The sequence below is a fragment of the Lithobates pipiens genome, unplaced genomic scaffold, assembly GCF_037356315.1.
Source record: "Lithobates pipiens isolate NorthernLeopardFrog02 unplaced genomic scaffold, aLitPip1_a1.2 Scaffold_22, whole genome shotgun sequence".
NCBI lineage: Eukaryota > Metazoa > Chordata > Amphibia > Anura > Ranidae > Lithobates > Lithobates pipiens.
Window position 1 is genome coordinate 183031617 of NW_027507784.1, and position 27590 is coordinate 183059206.

At 42.7% G+C, this 27590-nt stretch overlaps 1 protein-coding gene across 1 annotated transcript in view; it reads left to right on the plus strand.

Annotated features, from left to right (window-relative positions):
- Window positions 1-27590, plus strand: part of FBXL18 (F-box and leucine rich repeat protein 18) — a 263250-nt gene that overhangs the window by 66385 nt on the left and 169275 nt on the right. The window contains exon 2 of the mRNA XM_077448714.1: window positions 19336-19530. Coding sequence (XP_077304840.1) covers window positions 19336-19530 — 195 coding nt within the window. The remainder of the gene's footprint in view (window positions 1-19335; window positions 19531-27590) is intronic.

Consider the following 27590-nt stretch of genomic DNA (forward strand, 5'->3'; position numbering starts at 1 on the left):
CCTCTGCAAGAGATGATCAGACATATAGAAACAATAGCTGACTTAATTGGCACAATTAATATTGGGTGAAAGACACTTAGGAGTTACACTATGGGAGAGACCTACTTACCATAAACTCGTTATAGCAAGAGACCCCAGACAGGTGGCTTGAGCTGATATTAACATCTATGAGTCTCACTGTGAAGTAGTCATTGGTAATGGGACATCTAGGCTCTAAATGTGGATCTGGGGACTAGATTCCCAGAGTCTGTGTGTTTTGCGGAGACATGGACTTGAATCCAAAGTAACATACTCCAAGGCTTCCCCAGGCACACACCTCCCAAAGAGCAGCGCTCCCATAACCGCTTCAAGACCAAGCCTATTTCTGACATTTGTTTGCAAGTTAAAATCTGTATTTTTTGCTAGAAAATTGCGTAGAACCCATAAATATATATATATATACACTACCGTTCAAAAGTTTGGGGTCACATTGAAATGTCCTTATTTTTGAAGGAAAAGCACTGTACTTTTCAATGAAGCTAACTTTAAACTAGTCCTAACTTTAAACAAATATACTCTATACATTGCTAATGTGGTAAATGACTATTCTAACTGCAAATGTCTAGTTTTTGGTGCAATATCTACATAGGTGTATAGAGGCCCATTTCCAGCAACTATCACTCCAGTGTTCTAATGGTACAATGTGTTTGCTCATTGGCTCAGAAGGCTAATTGATGATTAGCAAACCCTTGTGCAATCATGTTCACACATCTAAAAACAGTCTAGCTCCTTCCAGAAGCAACAAAACTGACCTTCCTGTGAGCAGATTGAGTTTCTGGAGCATCACATTTGTGGGGTCAATTAAACGCTCAAAATGGCCAGAAAAAGAGAACTTTCATCTGAAACTCGACAGTCTATTCTTGTTCTTAGAAATGAAGGCTATTCCATGCGAGAAATTGCAAAGAAATTGAAGATTTCCTACAACGGTGTGTACTACTCCCTTCAGAGGACAGCACAAACAGGCTCTAACCAGAGTAGAAAAAGAAGTGGGAGGCCGCGTTGCACAACTAAGCAAGAAGATAAGCACATTAGAGTCTCTAGTTTGAGAAACAGATGCCTCACAGGTCCCCAACTGGCATCTTCATTAAATAGTACCCGCAAAACACCAGTGTCAACATCTACAGTGAAGAGGCGGCTGCGGGATTTTGGGCTTCAGGGCAGAGTGGCAAAGAAAAAGCCATATCTGAGACTGGCCAATAAAAGAAAAAGATTAAGATGGGCAAAAGAACACAGACATTGGACAGAGGAAGACTGGAAAAAAGTGTTGTGGATGGATGAATCCAAGTTTGAGGTGTTTGGATCACAAAGAAGAACGTTTGTGAGACGCAGAACAAATGAAAAGATGCTGGAAGAATGCCTGACGCCATCTGTTAAGCATGGTGGAGGTAATGTGATGGTCTGGGGTTGCTTTGGTGCTGGTAAGGTGGGAGCTTTGTACAGGGTAAAAGGGATTCTGAATAAGGAAGGCTATCACTCCATTTTGCAACGCCATGCCATACCCAGTGGACAGCGCTTGATTGGAGCCAATTTCATCCTACAACAGGACAATGACCCTAAACACACCTCCAAATTGTGCAAGAACTATTTACAGCAGAAGCAGGCAGCTGGTATTCTATCGGTAATGGAGTGGCCAGCACAGTCACCAGATCTGAACCCCATTGAGCTGTTGTGGGAGCAGCTTGACCGTATGGTACGCCAGAAGTGCCCATCCAACCAATCCAACTTGTGGGAGCTGCTTCTAGAAGCGTGGGGTGCAATTTCTCCAGCTTACCTCAATAAATTAACAGCTAGAATGCCAAAGGTGTGCAATGCTGTAATTGCTACAAAAGGAGGATTCTTTGACGAAAGCAAAGTTTGATGTAAAAACAATGTTATTTCAAATACAAATCATTATTTCTAACCTTGTCAATGTCTTGACTCTATTTTCTATTCATTTCACAACGTATGGTGGTGAATAAGTGTGACTTTTCATGGAAAACACAAAATTGTTTGGGTGACCCCAAACTTTTGAACGGTAGTGTGTATATATATATATATATCTATATCTGAGACTCTGGTGAGTAAAATGGCGGTCATTGCGATATTTTATGTCACACAGTATTTGCGCAGCGTTCTTTCAAATGTAACCTTTTTGGAAAAAATACACTTCACTAAATAAAAATAAAATGAAAACGTAAATAGATACCTAACCTGTTAAGCTTTAACCACTAGGCGTCCGCTCTATAGCCGAAAGAAGGCTGCAGAGCGGACGCCAATTGCCGGGAGGCTGTCCCTGGACGGCCTCCTGTTTTACTTCTGCAATGTGTGCTCCCGTGAGCGTGCATCAGGGAAGTTCTGTGCTAGCCGTGTCCCCTGGACACAGCCAGTTACAGATCGCTGTAAACAGCCAATCACAGCGACCGTTTACAACGCGATCGGCGTGCCCAATGAGAGATGATCTCATATGTAAACATATGAGATCATCTCTCATCGCCGGCTCTCCCTCCTCACACAGACAGAGTGTGAGGAGGGAGAGATTAGCGGCTGCAGCAGCCGTAAGTAATTTCCCCAGTGTGCCATCTGTCCCCAGTGTGATACCGGTCAGTGCCATTTGTCCCCAGTGTGCCACCTGTCAGTGCCATTTGTCCCCAGTGTGCCACCTGTCAGTGCCATTTGCCCCAGTGTGCCACCTGTCAGTGCCATTTGCCCCAGTGTGCCACCTGTCAGTGCCATTTGCCCCAGTGTGCCACCTATCAGTGCCATCTGTCATCAGTGCCATGTATAAGTTCCATCTGTCATCAGTGCCACGTATAATGCCATCTGTCATCAGTGCCACCTGTCAGTGTCACGTGTCATGCCACGTATTAGTGCCATCTGTCATCAGTGTCACGTATCAGTGCCACGTATTAGTGCCATCTGTCAGTGCCACGTGCCATCAGTGCCATATCGGTGTCATGTGTCATCAGTGCCACGTCAGTGTCACTGTCCTGGTGCTCCAGGGCCTTTAAAAGTGTAATAGGTAGTCAACAAGTTAGATGTGTAATTTATGCTCCTAGAACACGTGACGGCGCTCCCTGCATGTTGGGCCTCTCTAAGTGGCTAGGCTATGGAAACCACATGTGGTATTGTAATACTCAGGAGGAGTAGCAGAATTTATTTTGGGGCATCATCTGTGGTATACATATGCCATGTGAGAGAAATAACCTATTACAATGACAATTGTGGGAAAAAAATTACAACACCAAAAAGCTCACCATGCCTCTTACTAAATACCTTGGAATGTCTACTTTCAAAAAAGGGGTAATTTGGGGGTTATTTGTACTTTCCTGGCTTGTTTGGGTTACAAGAAATGAGATAGGCCACCAGTACATCAGATTTGATCAATTTTGTATGATTTGCATCATAGTTTGTAGACTCTCTTTCACAAAGACCAAATAATATCCACTAATTTGGGTTATTTTTACCAAAGATATGTAGCCATATAAATTGTGGCCAAAATTCATGAAAATAAAAAAAATGCAAAATTTTATCACAGAAACAAAGAAAAATGCGTTTTTTCAAAATTTTCGGTCTTTTTTTCATTTATAGCCAGAGGTGATTAAATACCACCAAAAGAAAGCTCTATTTGTGTGAAAAAAAGGACAAAAAATGTATTTGGGTACAGTGTTACATGACTGAGTAATTGTCATTCAAAGTGTGAGAGCACCAAAAGATGAAAATGAGTCTGGTCACGAGGGGTGTTTAAGTGCCCAGTTGTCAAGTGGTTAAAATTGCACACACTCGTGGATTGGCAACAAACGACAGTACTTAAACATCTCCATAGGCAACACTTTAATCATTTCCATACCGCAGGCCTTCATATGGCGCCCTCGGCTTTCAGTGTAGATATCTGAATGATGCCTGCAGCTACAGGCATCATCCAGATATCGTTTTTTTAGAGTCTGCAATTCTGAGCACAATAAGAATGATCATATCGGCTGTTCAGAGAGGGACAGTGTCCCCACTGCCCTCCAGTGCTTCTCCGGGCTCTCCCGTGCGATCGGGGATCTGGAGAAAGAATCTGAAGAGAGGCATAGAGATTTCCGAGGGACAGATCGGTCCCCGGCAATCTCTGTGATCCTTGGAGGCCCGGACGCGACGTTATGACGTCCTGTGCGGGCCACACAAGTGAACAAAGCCGAAATCCCGGTTCGAAAAGCATCAAATTGTGTTGTTTGATCTGATGTTTTCCAGCCTGAAGGAGAGATGTGGGGTCTTAAAGACCTCACATCTCGCCATAAAGAGGACCTGTCCCGCACCATTCCTATTAAAAGGGATGTTTACATTCCTTGTAATAGGAATAAAAGTGATCAAAATAAATTTGTTAAAGGAAAAATGTTAAAAAAATAAATAAAAAATCCCTGCTCGCACGCAGAAGCGAACGCATACGTAAGTCGCGCTCGCATATGTAAATGACGTCCAAACTACATGTGAGGTATCGCCGCGTATATTAGAGCGAGAGCAATAATTCTAGCACAAGACCTCTTCTGTAACTAAATGGTTAACCTGTAAAAAAAAAAAAAAAAAAAAAAATGTAAGTCACCGCCTACGGAGATACTGAAGTTTGGCCCCATACTAGAGGTCAACCGATATGGGTTTTTCTCTGGCCGATGCCGATATTTAGAAATTGCGGCGGTCGATGGCCGATATATGTTGCCGATTTTTTTATCTCCTAAAATCTAACAGTTAGACATCTTTCACACTGGGGCGTTTTTCAGGCGCTTTTGGGCTAAAAATAGCACCTGTAAAGTGAATGCAAAACGGCTCCCCTGCAGCCTGTGTGAAAGCACCAGTTCTTTCACACTGAGGCGATGCGCTGGCAGGACGTAATAAAAAAAATAAATAAACAAGTCCTGCAATCAGCATCTTTGGAGCGGTGTATACCGCGCCTCCACCGCTCCTGCCCATTGAAATTAATGGGCACCACTGACGAAATGCCTGCAATGCGATTTGGCAGCGGCGCTTCACGGGCGCATTTAACTCCTCGGCCGCTAGCTGGGTTATAAGTGCCCTGCTAGCAGCCGAATAGCGCTGCTAAAATTGCGGTAAAGCACCGCTAAAACTAGCAGCACTTTATCGTCAACGCCTGCCCGCTCCAATGTGAAAGAAGTCTTAAGTAATAAGTGATGCAGAAAATTTCTTACATTTAAACATTTATTAAACAAAACAAACCTCCAATCAGTTCACTTGTATGTATAATTTAGATTAAAAATAAAAAATAATATATATATATATATATATATATATATATATATATATATATATAATATTAAGTGCACAAAAACAGGTAAGCAAAACTTTTGGATGAAAAAAATGGGCCAACTTTACTGTTTTCGTTTTTTTTCCCAAAAAATTGCGTTTGAAAGGCCGCTGCTCAAATATTATGTGACAAAATATTGCAACAATTTTATTCCCTAGGATCTCTGCTAAAAAAATATATAATTCTTGGGGGTTCTATATATGTGTGTGTGTGTGTGTGTGTGTGTGTGTGTGTATATATATATATATATGTATGTTTTCCTAAAAATGAAATATAGTTATCTATGAATTAATAATGTACAATAAAATACTATATATCATAGATATGTTTATTACAATAATTTATTATATTACCCTGTCCCTTGCATACTTCATTTAAAGTCCCGCTCTCTCTGTCTTTTTATATATAATATAGGACTCATATAAAGTCCCACCAACTCCCTTACCCCCCGATATAAGCAGGAGGAGCTCTGCTGCTGGTCACATTTATTCAAAAAAAAAAAAAAGCCTTTGGAATACAGAGTAAAAATAAATTGTATTAATAAGCTGTTTTAAATTGTCATACAAATATATATTTGAAATCAAACCATTTATTATTTATGGCAGTAACGTGGTGCTGGAGGATTTCTACCTGTCATAGGCTGTTTCGCGCTCCTCCAGCCTGTGTCTTAAAATAAGAGGGAGGTGAACTCTTCATTATTAGTGGGAATGCATCAGCAGCATTTTTTTTATTCTAATTTTATTCCGTACGTTTTATGGCTCTGCATAACGTCTGCATACTTTCAGCTATTAAAACCATTCAACTTTTAAAATATCCAGCTCTTTCAGCTAATGATGGGACTTCTTCAACATTGTTTCTACTATTTATACTTTTTAAAATATTAAGCTTTTTAACACTTTTTTTAACATTGAAGTGAATGAGAGCATGCTTCAAATCCTTAAAATCTTCTTCCGTTCCCAAAAGTTTCATCTCCTTCATACTTTCACCTACAGACGCCAAACAAACTTGTTTCACAAAATATTCAGCTATCTGGCTTTATCTTTTCAGTTTGATATCTTTTACAGTTTTTGTGAAAAAGCTATTTAAGTTTAGTAATCATTTCAGGAAATTTTATTGATTAAACAGAGTGTCTATTGGGCTGCTTAGAGTGTTTGATGTCATAGCTAGAGCACAGAGCCTTACAAAAATTATCTTAGTTCCTTCTCTATATAAATTGCTCTCACGCCCACAAGATCTACACGATTTATACATCAAAATGTAGGTATGTGTGTCTAGTTTCAAGCAATGTTCTCAGGTTTGTGATACGCCTTTCACTTTTGCCTGGATGAGATCCAAATGACAAGAGTTCTACACTTTCTTCCATTGACTGTCCTATATAAATTTCACATTTCCCAGCGAAACGCACAGCCAACTTCTTTTTTTAAATTTCTGCCATGCCACATTTTTAAGTTTATCAACATAAATTTTATACCGATACGTTCACAAAGGTCTCTAACGGTGAAGTCACTGTTTCGATTGCATGTACTGTTGTGGATTTATTAAGGCTTATTTGAAGGGTTCTCTCACACTGTCTGTCACTCAGGCAGCTAGCAGATAGTGAGGATGTTTTATTACAGTGTGTTCAGGGGACAGGCAGCTAGCAGATAGGGAGATTGCTATTCAGCATTCCCACGCATTTTCTACAGGAAATGCATTTTCTGGTCCTACATGTAATCTCCCACCCCCATTGTGTTTAGCTGGTTAGTGGGCATGGAAGAGGAGTGAGGTAGAGGGCTGTCATTTGCCACTGTATGCGCCCACATGTGTAATTCTATAGCCACTTGTCTACCGCCCTATAGCAGTTTTACTGCTACAGGACAGCTGCGCTGTGTAGGATGATGTGTGTGTGTGTGTGTGTATATATATATATATATATATATATATATATATATATATATATATATATATATATATTAATCATCCTGCACTTCCGGGTATCGAGCACATGCCTGCGGTGGCTCGCTCCTGCTGTGATTCTACACAGCAGGACCTGCGGACTCAATATCTGCCAGCAACCCACTGATCGTTCAGTACACCAGCAAAATGGGCGCTCTGCCTAGGTAAACAAGGCAGATTGCCATTTTTTTTCAGTAAGGAAGGCATGGATCCTGTGTTCCTAAGCAGGGACATGGATGCATGCCTTCCTCTAGTAAAAGCACCTCCCACACTACAGTAAAACACTAGCCAGGCACACAATTAACCCTTTGATTGCCCCTGATGTTAATCGCTTCCCAGCCAGTGTCATTAGCACGGTAACAGTACATATTTTTAGCACTGATCATTGTAATAATGTCACTAGTCCCCAAAAAAGTGTCAGTGTCCATTTTGTCCTCTACAATAGCACAGTCCCGCTGTAGCTGATCACTGCCATTACTAGTAAAAAAAATTAATTCCATAAATATATCCCATAGTTTAGTTTGCCTAAAAGTTATAGCATCTACAATCAATACACACTTATTGGATTATTATATGTAGCAGAATACATATTGACCTGAATTGATGATTTTTTTTTTTTTTTTTTTTACATTTTTGGACCGCCTGACATCGATATACATCGCTACTTTGGCGTTGAATACTGGGGTTATGGCAGCAGATAGCTGCCATAACCCCGGTATTTTTACAAATAGTGGGCAGTCCGCTTTCAGATAAATGTGGTCTCTGCGGCAGACTCGCCGCAAGATCACTTGGTGGCGAGAGAGGTACCCCACCCTCTCCTGCTGCGTTCCAGTCATCTTCGCCGCTTACACAGTACACAGGTTTTTAAAGTATTTTATTAAGGCAGTTCCGGCATCTTTTCTGATTTATTTTCCCCGCTCCAGCTTTTCTCCCTCTTCTGGTGATGTCTTATACCTCTGCCGGTCCTACTCCCTCTTCAGTAGTTCTCTCTGCGCTCTTCTCTCTCCGCTGTCTTCTTGCTCTGTTCTTCTGATGTTGACTAAAATGCCATCCTCGGTGTAATGCTGGGTCTGCCTTATGCAATGGTTTATATTGGCATGGGGCGAGGCCACACACTGATGTCATCCGGAGGCCATACCCCTTGTGACACCATCACCCCATCATGCACCAGGGGATGATATCACAAGGGGCGGGGCATCCGGATAACGTCAGTGGGTGGCCCCGCCCCAAGCTACCAATATAAGTCGTTACACGCAGCGGACCCAGCATTACACCAGGAGATTGCTTTGAGTCCGCATCAGAAGAACAGAGGGTGAAGATCCAGCAAAAGAGTGAGGAGACAGTGGAGTGAGGAGACAGTGGAGTGAGGAGACAGTGGAGTGAGGAGACAGTGGAGTGAGGAGACAGTGGAGTGAGGAGACAGTGGAGTGAGGAGACAGTGGAGTGAGGAGACAGTGGAGTGAGGAGACAGTGGAGTGAGGAGACAGTGGAGTGAAAAGGACCGGCAGAAGAGGGAAGAGCCAGAGAGAGGAAAAGAAATCGGAAGAGACGCCGGAGCTGCCTTAATAAAATACTTCAAAAACCTGTGTATTGTGTTTATTTTTGCCAATTTTTGTTTTGGGTGAATGGGCAGGGGTACAATGTTAATTGATTAGTTGACCGATTTTATTGTTTTGATTAACCGATTAATCGGTTAATAACCTTACAAAAAAAAAAGTGTGGTGTTTAATGTAGTTAATATGTCAAGTTTAAAAAAAAGACAATTTATTCTTAAATATCTCTATGCAGTGGTAAATATAAATAACCAACTATATCAGGCATGTCCAAAGTCCGGCCCGCGGGCCAGCTGCGGCCCGCGGTCCGGTTTTGAACGGCCCGCCTGCTCTTTCTCAATTTATTGTGCTGCGGGATCAGGGCTGTCAGATCAGCCGACCCCCGACACTGTGAGAAGCTCCGTGAGCTTCAAAAGTGAAAGTAAAGTGCAGAGGATTGTGCTGTGCTCTCTGCTTCCCCCTACAGTGCAGTACCCGGCTGAATGAGGAAGCTGCAAAGGTACTGTACTACAAGCTAGATTCGTGTTAAAAAGGCCTTTATTCATGTGTGTGTATGTATGTATGTGTATGCATGTGTCTGTATTTGTGTGCATGTATGTCTGTATGTGTGTGTGTGTGTGTGTGTGCACATGTGTCTGTATGTGTGTGAGTGCACATGTGTGTGAGTGCACATGTGTCTGTGTGAGTGCACATGTGTGCACACGTGTCTGTGTGTGTGCACATGTGTCTGTATGTGTGTGTGCACATGTGTCTGTATGTGTGTGTGCACATGTGTCTGTGTGCGTGTGCACATGTGTCTGTGTGCGTGTGCACATGTGTCTGTGTGCGTGTGCACATGTGTCTGTGTGCGTGTGCACATGTGTCTGTATGTGTGTGTGTGCGTGTGCACATGTGTCTGTATGTGTGTGTGTGCGTGTGCACATGTGTCTGTATGTGTGTGTGTGCGTGTGCACATGTGTCTGTGTGTTTTTTATTTTTTTATTATTGCACTGCACCAAAAGCACCCTACATTTTCCAATGTGTGGGGTACCATTAAGAATTAACGGTGCCCCCTAAAGTGCAGAGCATTCGTCTGTGTGTTGGGAACGAGTGCGACAAAGGCAAGAGAATTCTTGTTGGGCCGTGTATTAGCGCTCGGATGGACACACTTAGACCGAATTTTCAATGGTTCAAAGAATGTCAGGCAAAATGGTCGGCCCTCAGGCATGTTCACTTCATCAAATCCGGCCCACTTTGAAAAAAGTTTGGACACCCCTGAACTATATGGTTAGGGGGCAAAATCTCTTATCCACTCTGAGAATAACAGAAAGAAGAGATATATTGTATATACTATTAGATGTTGAATCTGGTATATACTTTTTTTTGCTAGAAAATTTAGAACCCCCAAACATGGTTTCTAACACCCTAGAGAATAAAATGGCATGTTGTCGTTGCAATACTTTGTCGCACCGTATTAGAACAGCAGTTTTACGAACGTACTTTTTTGGGGGAAAAAATACACTTTATTTAATAAAAAATAAGAAAACGGTAAAGTTAGCCCAATTTTTTTTTTTATATTGTGAAAGATAATGTTACACCAAGTAGAAGGTCTAGGGCTAGAATTATTTGTCTCGTTATAAAGATCGCAGCGATGCCTCACATGTGTGTTTTGATATGTGGGCGCTACTCATGTTTGCAATCGCTTCTGCATGCAAGCTTGTCGGGACGGGGCACTTTAAATTTTTTTTATTTCATTGTTTTTTCTTCTTTTACTTTTTAATTTTTTTTGTGTTACTTTAAAAAAATAAAATAAATGGGTCACTTTTATTCCTATTACAAGGAATGTAAACATCCCTTGTAATAGAAAAAAAAGCATGACAGGACCTCCTTAAAATGTGAGATCTGGGGACAATAAGACCAGATCTCATGTTTACACTAAAATGCAATAAAAAAAAAAAAAAAAAAAGTGATTTGAAGAAGAAAAAAATTCTTCTTTAAGAGCATTGGGAGGAAGTGATGTTTAAAGTCGCTTCCGCTAGTCAATACTATGGAGCCGAGTAGGGGCCATCTTCCCCTCACCCGGCAGCCAGCCAAGCAGGAGAAAGGACCCGATCGTCACTGCCGGTGGCTTCGGTAAGCGGAAGAGACCTCCTGAGCTCAGCGGGAAAGGGCCCCACTCCCACCCCAATAAAAGTGATTTTGCGGCAAATCTGCCGCAGAGACCACTTTTATCTGAAAGAGGACTGCCCGCTGTAGAAGAGGATAACAGGGTTATGGCAGCTATCTGCTGCCATAACAATGATACTCCTCCTCTTCAAAGTGCCGACGTATAACGATGTCAGGCGGTGCGTAAGTTGTTAAAATGATTCTATTTATTCAAAAAAAGATTTATATCCACCCTCCACACTTCATATAGCTTCATGTCTGACTGTATATCCAACTTCTTCTGTTAATATATATATATATATATATATATATATATATATATATATATATATATATATATATATATATATATATATATATATATATATATATATATATATATATATACACACACATACATACAGTGCATGTAAAACATCTACACACCCCTGTTACTAGTAAAAAATAATTAAAAAAAATGCTATAAATGTATCTCCTATTTTGTAGACGCTATAAATTTTGCGCGAACCAATCAATATATGCTTATTGCGATTTTATATTACCAAAAATATGTAGAAGGATACATATCGGGCTAAACTGAGAAGAAGAGATGACGTGGATATTACAGTGGGGGAGATGTATATTGCAGTGGGGACTATATGGTGGTGGCATTTTCACAGGTTTTTGCAAATTCAGTTATTTGCTGATCCGAAAAATTATCCGATCCGTGACTCTAATCCGAGGAACGATCCGATCCATGAGTATTTTGATCCGTTGCACCCCTACTATTATCACATTTATTTTTGGTTCACTGTCACTAGTGAGTTTATACTGCAGATTTTTTTTTATCACTTCGGAGTTTATTTTATGAATATTTTATACATTTATACAGTAATCAGTGCATTTTTATAGCACTGATCGCTGTATAAATGTGAACGGTCCCAAAATAGTGTCATAAGTGTCCCATGTGTCTGCCGCAATGTCACAGTCACGATAAAAATCACAGATCGCTGCCATTACTAGTAAAAAAAATTACAATAAAAATAACATAAATCTATCCCCCTATTTTGTAGACGCTATAACTTTTGCGCAAACCAATCAATATACGCTTATTGCAATAATTATTTATTTATTTTTTTACCAAAAATATATAGAATACATATCGGCCTAAACTGAGGAAAAAATGTGTGTTTTTTTTTTTTTTTTTTTTTTTTTTTTTAATTTGGATATTTATTATAGGAAAATTTTTTTTAATTTTTTTTTCCAAGCTTGTCACTCTTCTTTGTTTATAGCGCAAAAAATAAAAACCAAAGAGGTGATCAAATACCACCAAAAGAAAGCTCTATTTGTGGTGGGAAATCATTTGGGTGTAGTGTTGTATGACCGCGCAATTGCCCCTCAAAATGCAACGGTGCTGAAAACTGAAAATTGGCCTGCACAGGAAGGGGGGTGCAAATGCTTTGTATTGAATTGGTTAAAGAGCAACTGTCATCTGTCCTGCAGCAGCTCCTCTTCTGACTCGCTGTTGACTCACCGAGAGTCCCATTCACTTTGATGGGGCGGCTGGTGATGCGGCAGTGACACACCAAAGTGAGGCACCTGGTGGCAGCAGGTGAGTGGATGCCCGCTAACAGGTGCTGCCATGATGAATCTGAAATGACAGGTTCTCTTTAAATGCAAGGACTCATTCTTGCTGGTAGTTAGAATCTTTAATATTTGGAAACAAAATTTAGGTTTCCTTTTTAGAATAATGTCAGGTTATTAGTATAACAACGATTATCAGAACTGATTTAATCATACAGTTTGTAGTGTGCATAGATTTGCAAAACTATGGGATAAAGGAATATTCCTAAACTTTGGTTTATCACATGGTTACTGTGAAATTATGTGAATGCATCATGTTATCTCAGCTTGCAGAGCTTGGACTTATTGAATGAGTTTACCAAAAATGTAAATATTGCAGAATATACAGCCTCATGCTCTATTAAGTAATAACTAAGCTCCATTTCATGTTGAATAAACACAATTATTAATGTATCTTAAATATAAATTTATATTTAGATATATTTACTCCAAAAGCTTTTTAGTAAAATAAATTTGATAAAAATCAAAAAAATTATTTTTAAATCAAAAAAAAATCTGATTGTATTTTAAATCATTGATTTATATCCACACTGGTACAGTTTATAGGTGACCTTAAGGCTAGGTTCACATTGCTGTGATGCGGGAACGCCGCGAATCCGCGGCGTTTTCCCGCATCGCATACCTCCCGCCGGCAGTTCACACTGCCCTATGCGGACGGCTGGGGGTGTCAATGTTATGTTAATGACACCCCCAGATCCGTCGGCATATCGCAGTGCGATCTGCCGACTCGCACAGGAATCGGATCGCATGGTGTGAACCCCCATGCGATCCGATTCCGTTGCGGACCCAAAAAAGGGTCCCGTGCGAGTTTGCTGCGGGACCGCTGCGAGTTCAGCCATACTATCTGTATGGCTGAACTCGCAGCGCTACGGAGATCGGATGTGATTTGCTGTGCGAATCACATCCGGTTCTCCCCCCGCAGCGGTGTGAACCCAGCCTAAAGGTGGAAAAAGTTCTGAAATGACTCCACTGTATATAATTTATATAATGTAAGGTGTGTGTGTATATATGTGTGTATATATGTGTATATATATATATATATATATATATATATATATATATATATATATATATATAATTACTGTCACCATTTTCTGTTTTGCAGCATGAATAACCTCTTATAGTAGAGATTAACTGATATTTTTGGTACTATAAGGGCCAATTTAAAAAAAATGTAACCCCATCGTGACAGGTGATAAAAACAAAAAAAAAAGATTGCTGTTGCTACTTAACCACTTTCAGACCGGACCATTTTGCTGGTAAATGACCAGAGGTCTTTTTACACTTTGGCACTGCGCTGCTTTAACTGGTAATTGCGCGGTCATGCAATGTTGTACCCAAACAAAATTTGCGTCCTTTTCTTCCCACAAATAGAGCTTTCTTTTGATGGTATTTGATTGCCTCTGCGATTTTTATTTTTTGCGATATAAACGTAAAAAGACCGCAAATTTTGAAAAAAAATGATATTTTCTACTTTTTGTTATTAGAAAAATCCAATAAACTCAATTTTAGTCATACATTTAGGCTAAAATGTATTCAGCCACATGTCTTTGGTAAAAAAAAAAGTCAATAATTGTATATTTATTGGTTTGCGCAAAAGTTGTCACATCTACAAACTAAGGTATGTTTTCTGGAATTTACGCAGCTTTTAGTTTACGACTGCCTATCTCATTTCTTGAGGTGCTAAAATGGCAGGGCAGTACAAACCCCCCCCAAATGACCCCATTTTGGAAAGTAGACCCCCTAAGGAAATTGATAAGAGGCATGTTGAGCCCATTGAATATTTTATTTTTTTGCCTCAAGCGATTGAATAATGACAAAAAAAAAATTTTTTTTTTTTTTTTACACAAAGTTGTCACTAAATGATATATTGCTCACACATGCTATGGGCGTATGTGAAATGACACCCCAAAATAAATTCTGCTGCTTCTCCTGAGTATGGGGATACCACATATGTGGGACTTTTTGGGAGCCTAGCCGCGTACGGGGCCCCGAAAACCAAGCACCGCCTTCAGGCTTTCTAAGGGCGTAAATTTTTGAGTTCACTTCTCACTACCTATTACAGTTTTGAAGGCCATAAAATGCCAAGATGGCACAAAACCCCCACAAATGACCCCATTTTAGAAAGTAGACACCCCAAGCTATTTGCTGAGAGGCATGTTGAGTTCATGGAATATTTTATATTTTGCCACAAGTTGCGGGAAAATTACAAACTTTTTTTTTTTTTTTTTTTTTTTTTTTAACAAAGTTGTCACTAAATGATATATTGCTCATGCATGCCATGGGCATATGTGAAATGACACCCCAAAATAAATTCTGCTGCTTCTCCTGAGTACGGGGATACCACATATGTGGGACTTTTTGGGAGCCTAGCCGCGTACGGGGCCCCGAAAACCAAGCACCGCCTTCAGGCTTTCTAAGGGCGTTACAGTTTTGAAGGCCATAAAATGCCAAGATGGCACAAACCCCCCCCAAATGACCCCATTTTGGAAAGTAGACACCCCTAAATTTAGGGGTACACTAGTGAGACTAGGTAATAAATGGCGGGTGCCCTGAAACTATAAAAAAATAACTAACCAACCAGCGTCACCTGTAACAGTTATATGGTGATCACTGGTGAAAGGGTTAACTAGGGGGCAATTAGGGGGCTTTATGCGGTAGTATATGGGGGTCCCTGGCGCTATAAAAAGCTGCAGCTAACCTAAATACCTACCTGCCTAACTAGCGTCACCTGTGACACTAATACAGCGATCAGAAAAACGATCGCTTATTAGGCTGGGTTCACACTGGAGCGATGCGGGAACGCCACGAATGCGCGGCGGGTTCCCGCATCGCATGCCTCCCGGCGGCAGTTCACACTGCCCTATGCGAACTGCTGGGAGTGTCAGTGAAATGTTACTGACACCCCCAGATCAGTTCGCATATCGCAGTGCGATCTGCAAACTCGGATCGCATGGTGTGAACACCCATGCGATCCGATTCTGCTGCGGGCCAAAAAAAGGGTCCCGTGCGAATTTGCGGCGGGTGCGGCGAATGGCTGAACTCGAATCGCACAGAGATCGGATGTGATTTGCACTGCAGTGCGGTGCGAATCACATCCGTTCTCATAAACCGCTGCAATGTGAACCCAGCCTTAGTGACACTGGCGACGGGGGGTGATCACGGGGTTAAACCTTTATTGGGGGGGTTAGGGGGGTACCTTAGAACTAAAGGGGGCTAACCCTAACTGCCCTAACAGTTATTAGTCACAAATGACACCCGCCGGGTGATCAGGGGGTTAAACCTTTATTAGGTAATAAATGGCGGGTGCCCTGAAACTATAAAAAAATAACTAACCAACCAGCGTCACCTGTAACAGTTATATGGTGATCACTGGTGAAAGGGTTAACTAGGGGGCAATCAGGGGGCTTTATGCGGTAGTATATGGGGGTCCCTGGCGCTATAAAAAGCTGCGGCGAACCTAAATACCTACCTGCCTAACTAGCGTCACCTGTGACACTAATACGGCGATCAGAAAAATGATCGCTTATTAGGCTGGGTTCACACTGGAGCGATGCGGAAACGCCGCGAATCCGCGGCGGGTTCCCGCATCGCATGCCTCCCGGCGGCAGTTCACACTGCCCTATGCGAACTGCTGGGAGTGTCAGTGAAATGTTACTGACACCCCCAGATCAGTTCGCATATCGCAGTGCGATCTGCAAACTCGGATCGCATGGTGTGAACACCCATGCGATCCGATTCTGCTGCGGGCCAAAAAAAGGGTCCCGTGCGAATTTGCGGCGGGTGCGGCGGGTGTGGCGGGTGCGGCGGGTGCGGCGAATGGCTGAACTCAAAACGCACAGAGATCGGATGTGATTTGCACTGCAGTGCGGTGCGAATCACATTCGTTCTCATAAACCGCTGCAATGTGAACCCAGCCTTAGTGACACTGGCGACGGGGGGTGATCACGGGGTTAAACCTTTATTGGGGGGGTTAGGGGGGTACATTAGAACTAAAGGGGGCTAACTCTAACTGCCCTAACAGTTATTACAGTCACAAATGACACCAATGCAAAAAAAAATAAAAAAAAATGACATTGGTGTCACTGTGACTGGGGGGCAGGGGTAATTGGGGGGGTGATCGGGGGGTAAAGGGGGGGTGTGAGTGTGCCTGGCATGTTCTACTGTGTGTGTAGAGTGTTGGTGCAACTCACTGATCCGCTCTCCTCCGTGTCGGAACGAAAAATACCGACACGGAGGAGAGAATACATCACTTCCTCTCCTGTGTTTACATTACAGGAGAGGAAGTGATGTCACCGGGGATTTCTATTCGTCGGGAGCAATCGCGAGGGGGTGGCCATGAATGAATGGCCGTCCCCTCGTCCGGGATCGCTCCCGAACGAATACCGACCGCCGCAGGCACCGGGCGGGGGCCCGATCGGGCCCCCGACCCGCGGGAGGCAAGGGACGTACATGTATGTCCTTATGCCTGCCCGTGCCATTCTACCGACGTACATCGGCGTGCGGCGGTCGGCAACTGGTTAATTTCTTATGCTGGCCATACACGCATCGATTTTTGTTTGAGAACATTTGTACTAAAATTCTTTGTACATTTGATGAATGGATGAATATCATTCAAATATTTCACTTGCTTTTAACATTCATTTTTAAAATGAATGTAACTTCTGTACGAAAACTAAATACACAATTCATCCAATCCATATGTTTTTATGTTCTGCTCCTTCCAATTTTCTTGTCACTGTGGTCAATAGAGAATGTTGATTTGACTCCACTAACGATTAGAAATCGAACGTTTTTAAAACGTACTGTACATTTTGGAAGGAAAAAGTAGTTTTATGGACGGAATAAGTACTGCTTGAATAATGCTACCTGCCTATGACAAGGGAGACTGTCATGCATAATATTATTACAATCCTGTCTGGAAAAACAGCATTTTTGGGGCTTTATTTTTTTGCTTGGATAACATATTTGATCTCTGATATTTACCAGATTCAACCTCCTAATAGTACCGTATATACTCGAGTATAAGCCGAGATTTTCAGCCTCTTTTTTGAGGCTGAAAGTGCCCCCCTCGGCTTATACTCGAGTCATCGCTGTCTGCCCGCTCGATCAGCGTGTCGAGCAGACAGACAGCGGCCATTCTATAATTCAAAAGCCGCGCCTCCGGCTCCGCCTTCGCCTGTGATAGGCGGAACACTGAATTTCCCAGCAGCCTGTGTTCCGCCTATCACGGACATCGTATCATCCTCGTACTACGGACGAGGATGATACGATGTACGTGATAGGCGGAACACAGGCTGCTGGGAAATTCAGTGTTCCGCCTATCACAGGCGAAGGCGGCGGCGCAGCTTTTGAATTTTACAATGGCCGCCGAGGCGCCGACGAAGAGGGCACGGGACGGAGGCAAGGCAAGGCACGGCACGGGACGGGACGGGACGGAGGCAAGGCACGGCGGCAAGGCACGGAGGCAAGGAGGCAAGGCACGGGACGGAGGCTCGGGACAAAGGCTCGGGACACAGGTAGGCTGGACACACACACACACACACACACACACACACACACACACACACACACACACACACACACACACACACACACACACACACACACAGATACACACACACACACAGGGATGGATGGATGGATGGAGACACACACACACAGGGATGGATGGATGGATGGAGACACACACACACAGGGATGGATGGATGGACACACACACACACAGGGATGGATGGACGGACACACAGGGATGGACGGACACACAGGGATGGACGGACACACAGGGATGGACGGACACACACACAGGGATGGACAGGCATGTCTTACCCTCGGCTTATACACGAGTCAATAAGTTTGCCAGTTTTTTTGGGGGTAAATTGGGGGCCTCGGCTTATATTCGGGTCGGCCTATACTCGAGTATATACGGTATATGCGGTGTATATATTTTCTGTCTGTTATTCTCAGAGTAGATTAGATATTTTTTTCCCTATCCATATAGCTGGTTATTTTTATTTGCCACTGCATATAGATATTCAAGAATAAATTGTCTTTTTTTTTTTTTAAACTTATTAGCCAGTAACACCACACTTTTTTAAGGATTTTATCAGATTAATCGAAACAATAATCGGCCAACTAATTGATTGAAAATAATCATTTAGTTGCAGCCTTAGTTTATAACACGCAAAATAAAAATTGCAGAGGTGATCTAATACCACCAAATGAAAGCTCTATTTGTGGGGGGGGGGGGGGGGGGCATACGTTTTATTTGAGTACAGTGTTACACGACTGCGCAATTGTTGTGGCAACGAAGTGCGGTATAAAAAAAAATGGCCTGGACATGAAGGGGAGGGGGGTAAATCTTCCGAAGCTGAAGGGGATAGTCGCATGAGCTGCTCAGATTCACTGAAAACAGAGCATGTGCAGAGTTGCCACCACAGCTGCAAATTCCCCAACTGAATTGGGGACATGGACAGAAGGTGGAGATGGGGAGCAACTAGGTTTTTTGCAGAATACAGAAAACTAATCTCATATTGACTGAGTATGAACAGATTGTAATACAGCATTTATTGATAGTTGTTTATGATGGCACTTTAAGCCATAACCTATTGGTAAATTGTGGCTATAACTTATCTTACGACTTCTGTTTAGCATTGCCTAACTGTACAATAGAATTTATAAATGTCCTCTTATTCTGTATTTGCATGTGTATATGTATCTTGTATTTGCTGTAATTTCAATTGCAATATTTTATTCTCCTAGGCTCATACTGGGGAAAAGATAGAAGGATATTATATAAACCCAACTGACTTATCTGATGAGATCCTGTTACACATTCTTAGCTATATTCCAAGTACAGATCTAATTCTAAATGTAAGAAAGACCTGTCGAAAATTTGCAAATCTGTGTGTTGACAAGAGCCTTACCCACAAAGTAAATCTTCATAAAGTCTACCAGGTAAGCCTTATTGTTTTAAACCAAATTCTGTGTTTGTGTTTTAACTAATTTGGGGTCTCCTCCTGTGTTAGTCCCCTGCCTAAAGGGGAGATGTATGACGGGAGTCACTTTGGGCAGGGGGTTCCCAGCGGGGTTGGGAAACCCTTGTTTCAGCTCCCCATGCACCTCTTATGTCTAAGTCACCCTGTGTCTATTAGGGGCACTGTGTGACTGAGAACCCCAGTCTGATCTGTACTAATCAGACTCGCTGTACAACCACACTGAAATGTTTGTGTGTGTGTTTATATATACAGTACCTCACAAAAGTGAATACACCCTCACATTTTTGTATTTTATTATATCTTTTCATGTGACAACACTGAAGAAATTACACTTTGCTACAGTGTAAAGTAGTGAGTACAGCTTGTATAACAGTGTAAATTTGCTGTCCCCTCAAAATAACTCAACACACAGCCATTAATGTTTAAACCACTGGCAACAAAAGTGAGTACACCCCTAAGTGAAAATATCCAAATTGGGCCCAATTAGCAATATTGGCTCCCCAGTGGCATGTGACCCATAAGTGTTACAAGGTCTCAGGTGTGAATGGGGAGCAGATGTGTTAATTTTGGTGTTATTGCTCTTGCTTTTTAATACTGGTCACTGGAAGTTCAACATGGCACCTCATGGCAAAGAACTCTCTGAGGATCTGAAAAAAAATAATTGTTGCTCTACATAAAGATGGCCTAGGCGATAAGATTATTACCAAGACCTTGAAACAGCTGCAGCACAGTGGCCATGACCATACAGCGGTTGACCAAAGAACATACGCCGCACACTGCATCAAATTGTGCCTCAAACTGCACATCCCAGAAGGAAGCCTCTTCTAAAGATGATGCACAAGAAAGCCTACAGTTTGCTGAAGACTAAGGAAATTTATTACTGGAATCATGTCCTGTGGTCTGATGAGACCAAGATAAACATATTCGGTTCAGATGGTGTCAAGCATGTGTGGCGGCAACCAAGTGAGTACAAAGACAAGTGTGTCTTGCCTACAGTCAAGCATGGTGATGGGAGTGTCATGGTCTTGGGGCTGCATGAGTGCTGCCGGCACTGGGGAGCTACAGTTCATTGAGGGAACCATGAAAGCCAACATGTACTGTGACATACTGAAACAGAGCATGATCTACTCCCTTCGGAGACTGGGCTTAATGCAGTATTCCAACATAACGACAACAAGCACGCCCCCAAGACAACCACTGCTTTGCTAAAGAAGCTGAGGGTAAAGGTGATGTATTGGCCAAGCATGTCTCCAGACCTAAACCCTATTGAGCATCTGTGAGGCATCCTCAAGCGGAAGGTGGAGGAGAACAAGGTCTCTAACATCCACCAGCTTCATGATGTCATCATGGAGGAGTGAAAGAGGACTCCAGTGGCAACCTGTAAAGCTCTGGTGAGGATTGCCCACGCCCAAGAGGATTAAGGCAGTGCTGTAAAATAATGGCCACACAAAATATTGACACTTCGGCCCAATTTGGATATTTTCACTAAGGGGGTACCCTAAGTTGCCAGCGGTTTAGACATTAATGGCTGTTTGTTGAGTTAGAGGGGACAGCAAATTTACACTGTTGTACAATCTTTACATTGTAGCAAAGTATCATTTTTGTCAGTGTTGTCATATGAAAAGGTACAATAAAATAATTACAAAAATGTGAGTGGTGTACTCGCTTTTGTGAGATAATAAATAAATATAAATATGTATATATGGTCTCCTCCTATGGTGTGCTCTCTGTTGGGTCGTTTGGGGTGTGGCTGTATTCCATTGTTCTATTGTGTCTGTCTGCCTTAAAGTATTATGGGATGTGCGAGTGTATTTGCTTTGAGAATGGAGGGAAGAATTCCTCCAACAGCTCTCCTTGCTGATTGGACAGTCTATTGATGAGAAGTTTGAATATCTCTGTGTGCCTGTGTTAAAAAAAACAGCTTCATGTTCTGCAGCCAAAATGAGTGCTGTCTAGTTCTTGATGGTCAGTGGTTTGCAATATCTCATGTCTATATTCAGACTGGAGGAAGGGGTATATGATTAAAGCACTCAAGTGGAGTGTGGGACGTTTTGTTACAAAAGGGATTTTAGCTTTCCTGTCTTTTCCATATCTTATGCCCCGTACACACGAGAGGAATTAAGTCTGACAGACCTCCAAAGGAGTTCCGCCGGAGTTCCGCTGGAGTTCCGACGGAGTTCTGGCGGACTTTTCGACCGAACGGACTTGACCACACACCATCACACCAAACTCCGACGGAGTCGAACGTGATGACGTACGACTGGATTCGACGTAGGAAGTTCATAGACAGTAGCCAATAGCTGCCCTAGCGTCGGTTTTAGTCCGTCGGAGTAGCACACACACGAGCGGATTTTTCAAAGGGGACCGGGTCCGGCGGAGTTCCGTCGGGAAAATTTAAAGCATGCTTCATTTCTAAAGTCCGTCAGACTTTAGCTTCGCTAAAGTCCGTTGCAGCCCACACACGATCGGATAGTCCGCCGGACTCAGTCCGTCGGAGTTTGGATGTCGAAAAGTCCGCTCGTGTGTACGGGGCATTAGAGTGCATTACAAAACAAAGGGCACTTTTCTCTGTGTTCCTGTGTTACCCTGAGAAAGTGAGGTCTGACTGGAGTAGGGTAGTATTGCCAGTTTTGTGTATGATGCTGTAATTAAAAATTTTTTTCAGTGCTCCCATTTTAAATAGTAAATATAGACATAGAAAAGCCATGTCTGCTAATATGGTGAAAATGAAAGCCTAGTCCGTTTATGGAAAAAAGAAAAATATTTTATTACTTGTTTTACGTTATTTTGGCATGCTAAAATATTAAATATGCAATTCCAGTGAATGGTGCATAAAATTCATCGTAGCTTTGCAATGAAGCAATAGGAATGTTTTTTTTTTTTTGGAGACTACATGAATTCACTGTCAGCAGCTCAATCATAATTTCTATACATCATATATTTTTATGAATCATCACAAGTCACATGTATGAAATGTGCTCAGGAGTGGGGGAGGAACGAGGCTGCAGTGTTTTTTTAAAATAATGTATTACGTTTTTTAGATATTCATCATTGCTGGTCAATAATTAAAGGCATTGTACACTTTCAAATGTTTTTGTTTACATTAAGTGTGGGTGTAGTTATATTCCCTGTGCGGTTTTCCTCATCATGTAATGATGGGTTCACATGTTGTGACTTCAGTTTGTGGGATCATGGCCAATTGATTTCCCCTATTTTAATGTACTGGTATTTCTACAGCTAGCCTAAGGTACAAGACCACTTCCTCTTCTTCAGGATCACACAGTATCCACTACATGCGTTGCATTCATTTATTAAAACAAATCTTCCAGCTATATTGTAAGCTTTCTGTGACTGTGAATGCTCTGCCTGCTTGTGACTGTCAGATTTAATTACTGTGCAGCTTCCATCTGCACCAACACTAGATTAAAGTCTGGGATGGGTATTGAACGAGTTAAACAGAAATCTGCCAACTTTCGGCCCGTGTGTATGGCAGCCTGTCAGACAGAAGCTGGCTGAACACCCTGCTTCCGTTGAAGGGGCATCTCGGAAAAACATCTGCTGATTGACAGCCGATCCTCCTGTCAGAACACAATAGCTGAGTGGGGAGATTGCTGTACTAACATTGGATATCCTGCTGGGTTGCACAATAAAAGACTGATAGTATATACTAGGCTTGAGAGACCCAGTGATTTCACAAGATGTGTCAGGCTACTGACAGAGGTCATGTAGCCGTGCCATGCCAAATACCCAAACAGAAACTGCTGACAAATGAATATAGGTTTGCTCTACTATCAGCCATAGTACACGCCAACAAACGACAAGATGAAACCACTTGATCAATCATCAATGCACATCTTATGTAGGTAAAAACATTAAGTGCAGGTAGAAATGTTTATAATGGCATTAAAGCGGGAGTCCACCGGGACTCCGCGTTTTTTTTTTTTTTTTTTTTTTTTTTTTTTTTTAAAGCCAGCAGCTACAAATACTGCAGCTGCTGACTTTTAAAATAGTGACACTTACCTGTCCAGCGCGCCCGCGATGTCGGCACCCGAAGCCGATCTGTAGATCGTATGTCGGGTGCTGCCGTCGCCATCTTGGGTATGGGAATCAGGAAATGGAGCCTTTCGGCTTCATTTCCCGGTTCCCTACTGCGCATGCGCGAATTGCGCTGCGCAATAAGGACGGTCCCCGCTGCCTCTGGGATCTGTGTGTTTCCCAGCAGGCAGCGGGGCACTTGCGGAAAGGGGCGGGCACTTGCGGAAAGGGGCGTAATATACGCCCCTTTCCGCAGAGAGCTATCCCGGAAGTGGGTGCAGAATACCTGTACTGTACAGGTATCTGCACCCCCCTGAAAGGTGCCAATTGTGGCGCCGGAGGGGGGGAGGGTTCCGATGAGCGGAGGTCCACTTTAGGGTGGACCTCCGCTTTAAGTAAAAATGTCACCTGGTCTGATTCAGTTATAACTAGCTTTTAGCCCTTTCACTGTGTCTTTGCCTCATATTTTCACCCCAGGTGGCCCCAACACACTTTTTTTCTTACTATTTTTTTATTTTTTTTAATTTTCAGTTATAAAACGTAGTAAACGAGCCCCCAACCGGATTATTTTTGTTACACGTGACCTGTAGAATTAAACAATGGTGCTATTGATTTTGTATACCCCATGACAGATGCAGAAATGTTTATTAAATATGTTTTTTTAATAAAAAAAACACTAAAATTATCAACACACACAAATGCAACAAGTGTTACTAAACCCACAACAGTACTATCAGTCTGTATATGGAGTAAAGCAGGGGTAGGCAACCCTTTTGAGAGATGGTGATCTACCTGAACAACATTGAAGAGATCAAAGATCACCAGGGTGGGGTGTGACCAGATGATAATGTGAACGTGAACGCAGCATTCTTTCACCTCCGGTCTCCTACCTATCTTGAGAGCTGCATCGCCACCCAGCAACTGAAAAGACCTAGGGAGAGACGGGCTGAGCCGCGAGCCGTCGGAGTGTGGTGGGAACAGCCAGACGCAATCCGGCAGAGCAGTGTGGGGACGTGGCGGTGCTGTTTGAGACTACCCCCAACCCCCCTTACCTGAACGGAGCTCTAACCGGCAACTTCTCTCGCAGATGAGCAGAGCGTTGAAGGGGGCTGGAGTGAGAGACCTCCTCCCTCCGACAGCGGCGGCGGGATGAGAGATCCCCGCAAGACTCTGAGAGGGGCTGGAGCAGAGCCGGGGGAGAAAGAAATCCGAGGAAAGTTTCCTAAATGGAGACACTGTTTAAGGGGTAGTGACTGAATCGTTGCTTGGAAACCTCCCCCCTCCCCTGCCTCTCTACATCTAAGAATCTGATTACAGGAGTCTAACATCTTTAACCCTGAGACTGCTGCTCCTTATTTAAAGTAAAGAAGAAAAAAATAGAGGATTTTTGGACTGTATGTTTGATCTTCCTTTGCTTGACTTTAGCTGCCCTGTTTTCCTCCCCCCCCCCCTCTTCCCTGCTTCCCCCTTGTGAATCAGAACAGCTTTAGTAAATCCGCATAGCTCCATTCAGGAGGAGAGAGTTTGCAGGCGGCGGCATAGAATAATTTTGATCCCTCTTTTTATATTATCATGCCTTCACAACGTTCTTCAAAGGCAAGTCAAGCCGCTGCGAAATTAGAAAAATATGCGCATAACCCAGGTCAGACCCCACCAAAAAATGCTTTGCAGGGTCAACAGACACAATCTAAAGTAGGGCCCCTGGGGGAAGAAAAAGTCAAGGACATAATCAAGTAACAACGTGAATGGAGGTGAGTGGTTCAGGGGGAGGCCCCTTGAGGCTGGAAGTGGAGGAGACCCTGGGCTTATCGTCTGGGGTAGGAGCCCCAGGGGAATCGGAGTCGTCACGGAAGGAGGATTTGCAGGCAGTTAACTCTTGTAAAACCTTGTTGAATGAAATGTCTGACCAACTTAGGATCATACAGGAGGAACTCTCTTTTGTTAGACATGATCTTCAAAAGGTTCGAGAGTGGACCGCTGCCCTGGAGGGAAGGGTGGGCTTAGTGGAGGATGATCTAGCCCCTCTCAAAAGGAAGATGAGAGCTACAAGAGAACAATTGTATAATCAGGAGATGAAAATGGATGAAACGGAAAACAGGAGGAGAAGCAAGAATGTAAGGATTGTGGGACTTCCTGAGCATAGTGAAGGTGCAGACCCTGCCGTTTCCTGGAAAAATGGTATAGAGACACACTGGGACAGGACTCCTTCACTCCGTTTTTTGCAATAGAGAGAGCACACAGGGTCCCTGCTAGGCCCCTTCCATCTGGAGTCCCCTCGAGGCCCTTGCTGGCAAAAATGTTCTATTATAAGGACAAAGTGACCATAATGCATAGAGCTAGAGAAATCTGCAAAATTCTCTACAATGGCACTAGGGTGTCTATCTGCCCCGACTTCTCACCCGATCTTCAAAAGCAGAGAGCAAAATTTGGAGAAAAAACTTAAATTACACCAAAGGACAAAGGAAAGTTACATATGCACTCTTATATCCCTCAAGATTACGGGTAACTGCCCTCGGAACTATATATTTTTTACACTCCTGAGGGGGTAGCAGAATGTATGTTAACCCGTAAGGAGAGACTCTAGAAGCACAAGCCGATCCACCCGGTCACCTCAGCAACAATGAGTCCAAGTTACAACATGGACACTAAAGCAATATTAAGATTCACTAAAGTACTCTAATATAACACTGGGGGGAGGTGGAGAGCGAAATGATCCCTTTTGATTTTTGTCTGGGTCCCCTTCCTCCCTCCCCCCCCCCCCATTTTTTTTAAGGAAGTGGGGGGTGTGGTGGGTGGATAATACTCCCAATTGCTAGGGGGGTATGGCAAATTGCTCTCTTATACTGTATGGTGTATTGGTGTTCTTTTTTTTTTTTTTTTTCTTGTGTTTTTTTTAGAAAGGGGAGTTAGGGTGGGGTGGGTTTTACATTTTTTTTTTTTAAATAATCCCTATACGCACTACAATTAAAACGATTGGTTATGGGAAAGTCACAAGAGAAGGCCCCTATTCAAACCTAGTAAGGTCCTGAAAGATGAATGCGTGGGAAGTAGATGTTATGATTGAAGTATCGAATATGCAAGTTTTTCCAATTATGTATGGATTAGAGAAGAATGTAGGAGACACTTCTATAATTATAAATTTTTTTGCACTCAACACTTGGTCACTAAGACGACACAGGTGAAATATATAAATAAGAATTCACATAACGTTTATAGAAAATTTGATCACTGATGAATAGAGATACACAGACAAAGAAATTAATATTATGCTATTGGAATGTCAGAGGCCTGGGAGACTCGGGGGGGAAAAAATGACAGTGTTGTCAATGGTAAAAACAAATGGGGCCTCAATCCTATGCTTGCAGGAGACGCATCTCTCTAATATCTCCACATCCCAATTGGGACGGGGAGACTTCCGACTACAGTATCACTTGGTTCACACATTCTTTTCTAGGGGGGTGAGTATCTCGATTAAATCAGGGGTAACATTCAATTGTATATAAAGTACAATTGATGAACTAGGGCAATACATTTTTCTCTTATATTCACCGACCGACACAGCTCCTCTCTGTAACTAAATGGGTTTGTTAGCCTGCCTTTAGGAGAACTAAGCAAAGTTGTAAGACAATACACAGAACTTTCAGTACCGCCCTGCGGGGTGGACCCTGTGCTAACAACCCTCCTTGCTGCCCCAGCAGACTCAGTTTTATTTTGCCTAGTGAAGAAGAATGACCTAGGAACCCTGCAGGCCCTTTTGGTCCTTTTTTTTGATGCAGGATTGAGGCTTTTGCGCAAGATAGAAGATCCCAGGATCTTTCATCAACTGCCGGCTGGGTGACAGGCTGGTTGAGTTATCCTTGTAGTCCCCCCAGTCCGGCCATCGAGCGTGTGCAGGTCCCATCTAAGGCTCGGCAGGCCACGACATATCTCAGCTCCAGAGGTGGTTGGTGAGCTTCAATGCTCCAGGGTATACATATGACCGGG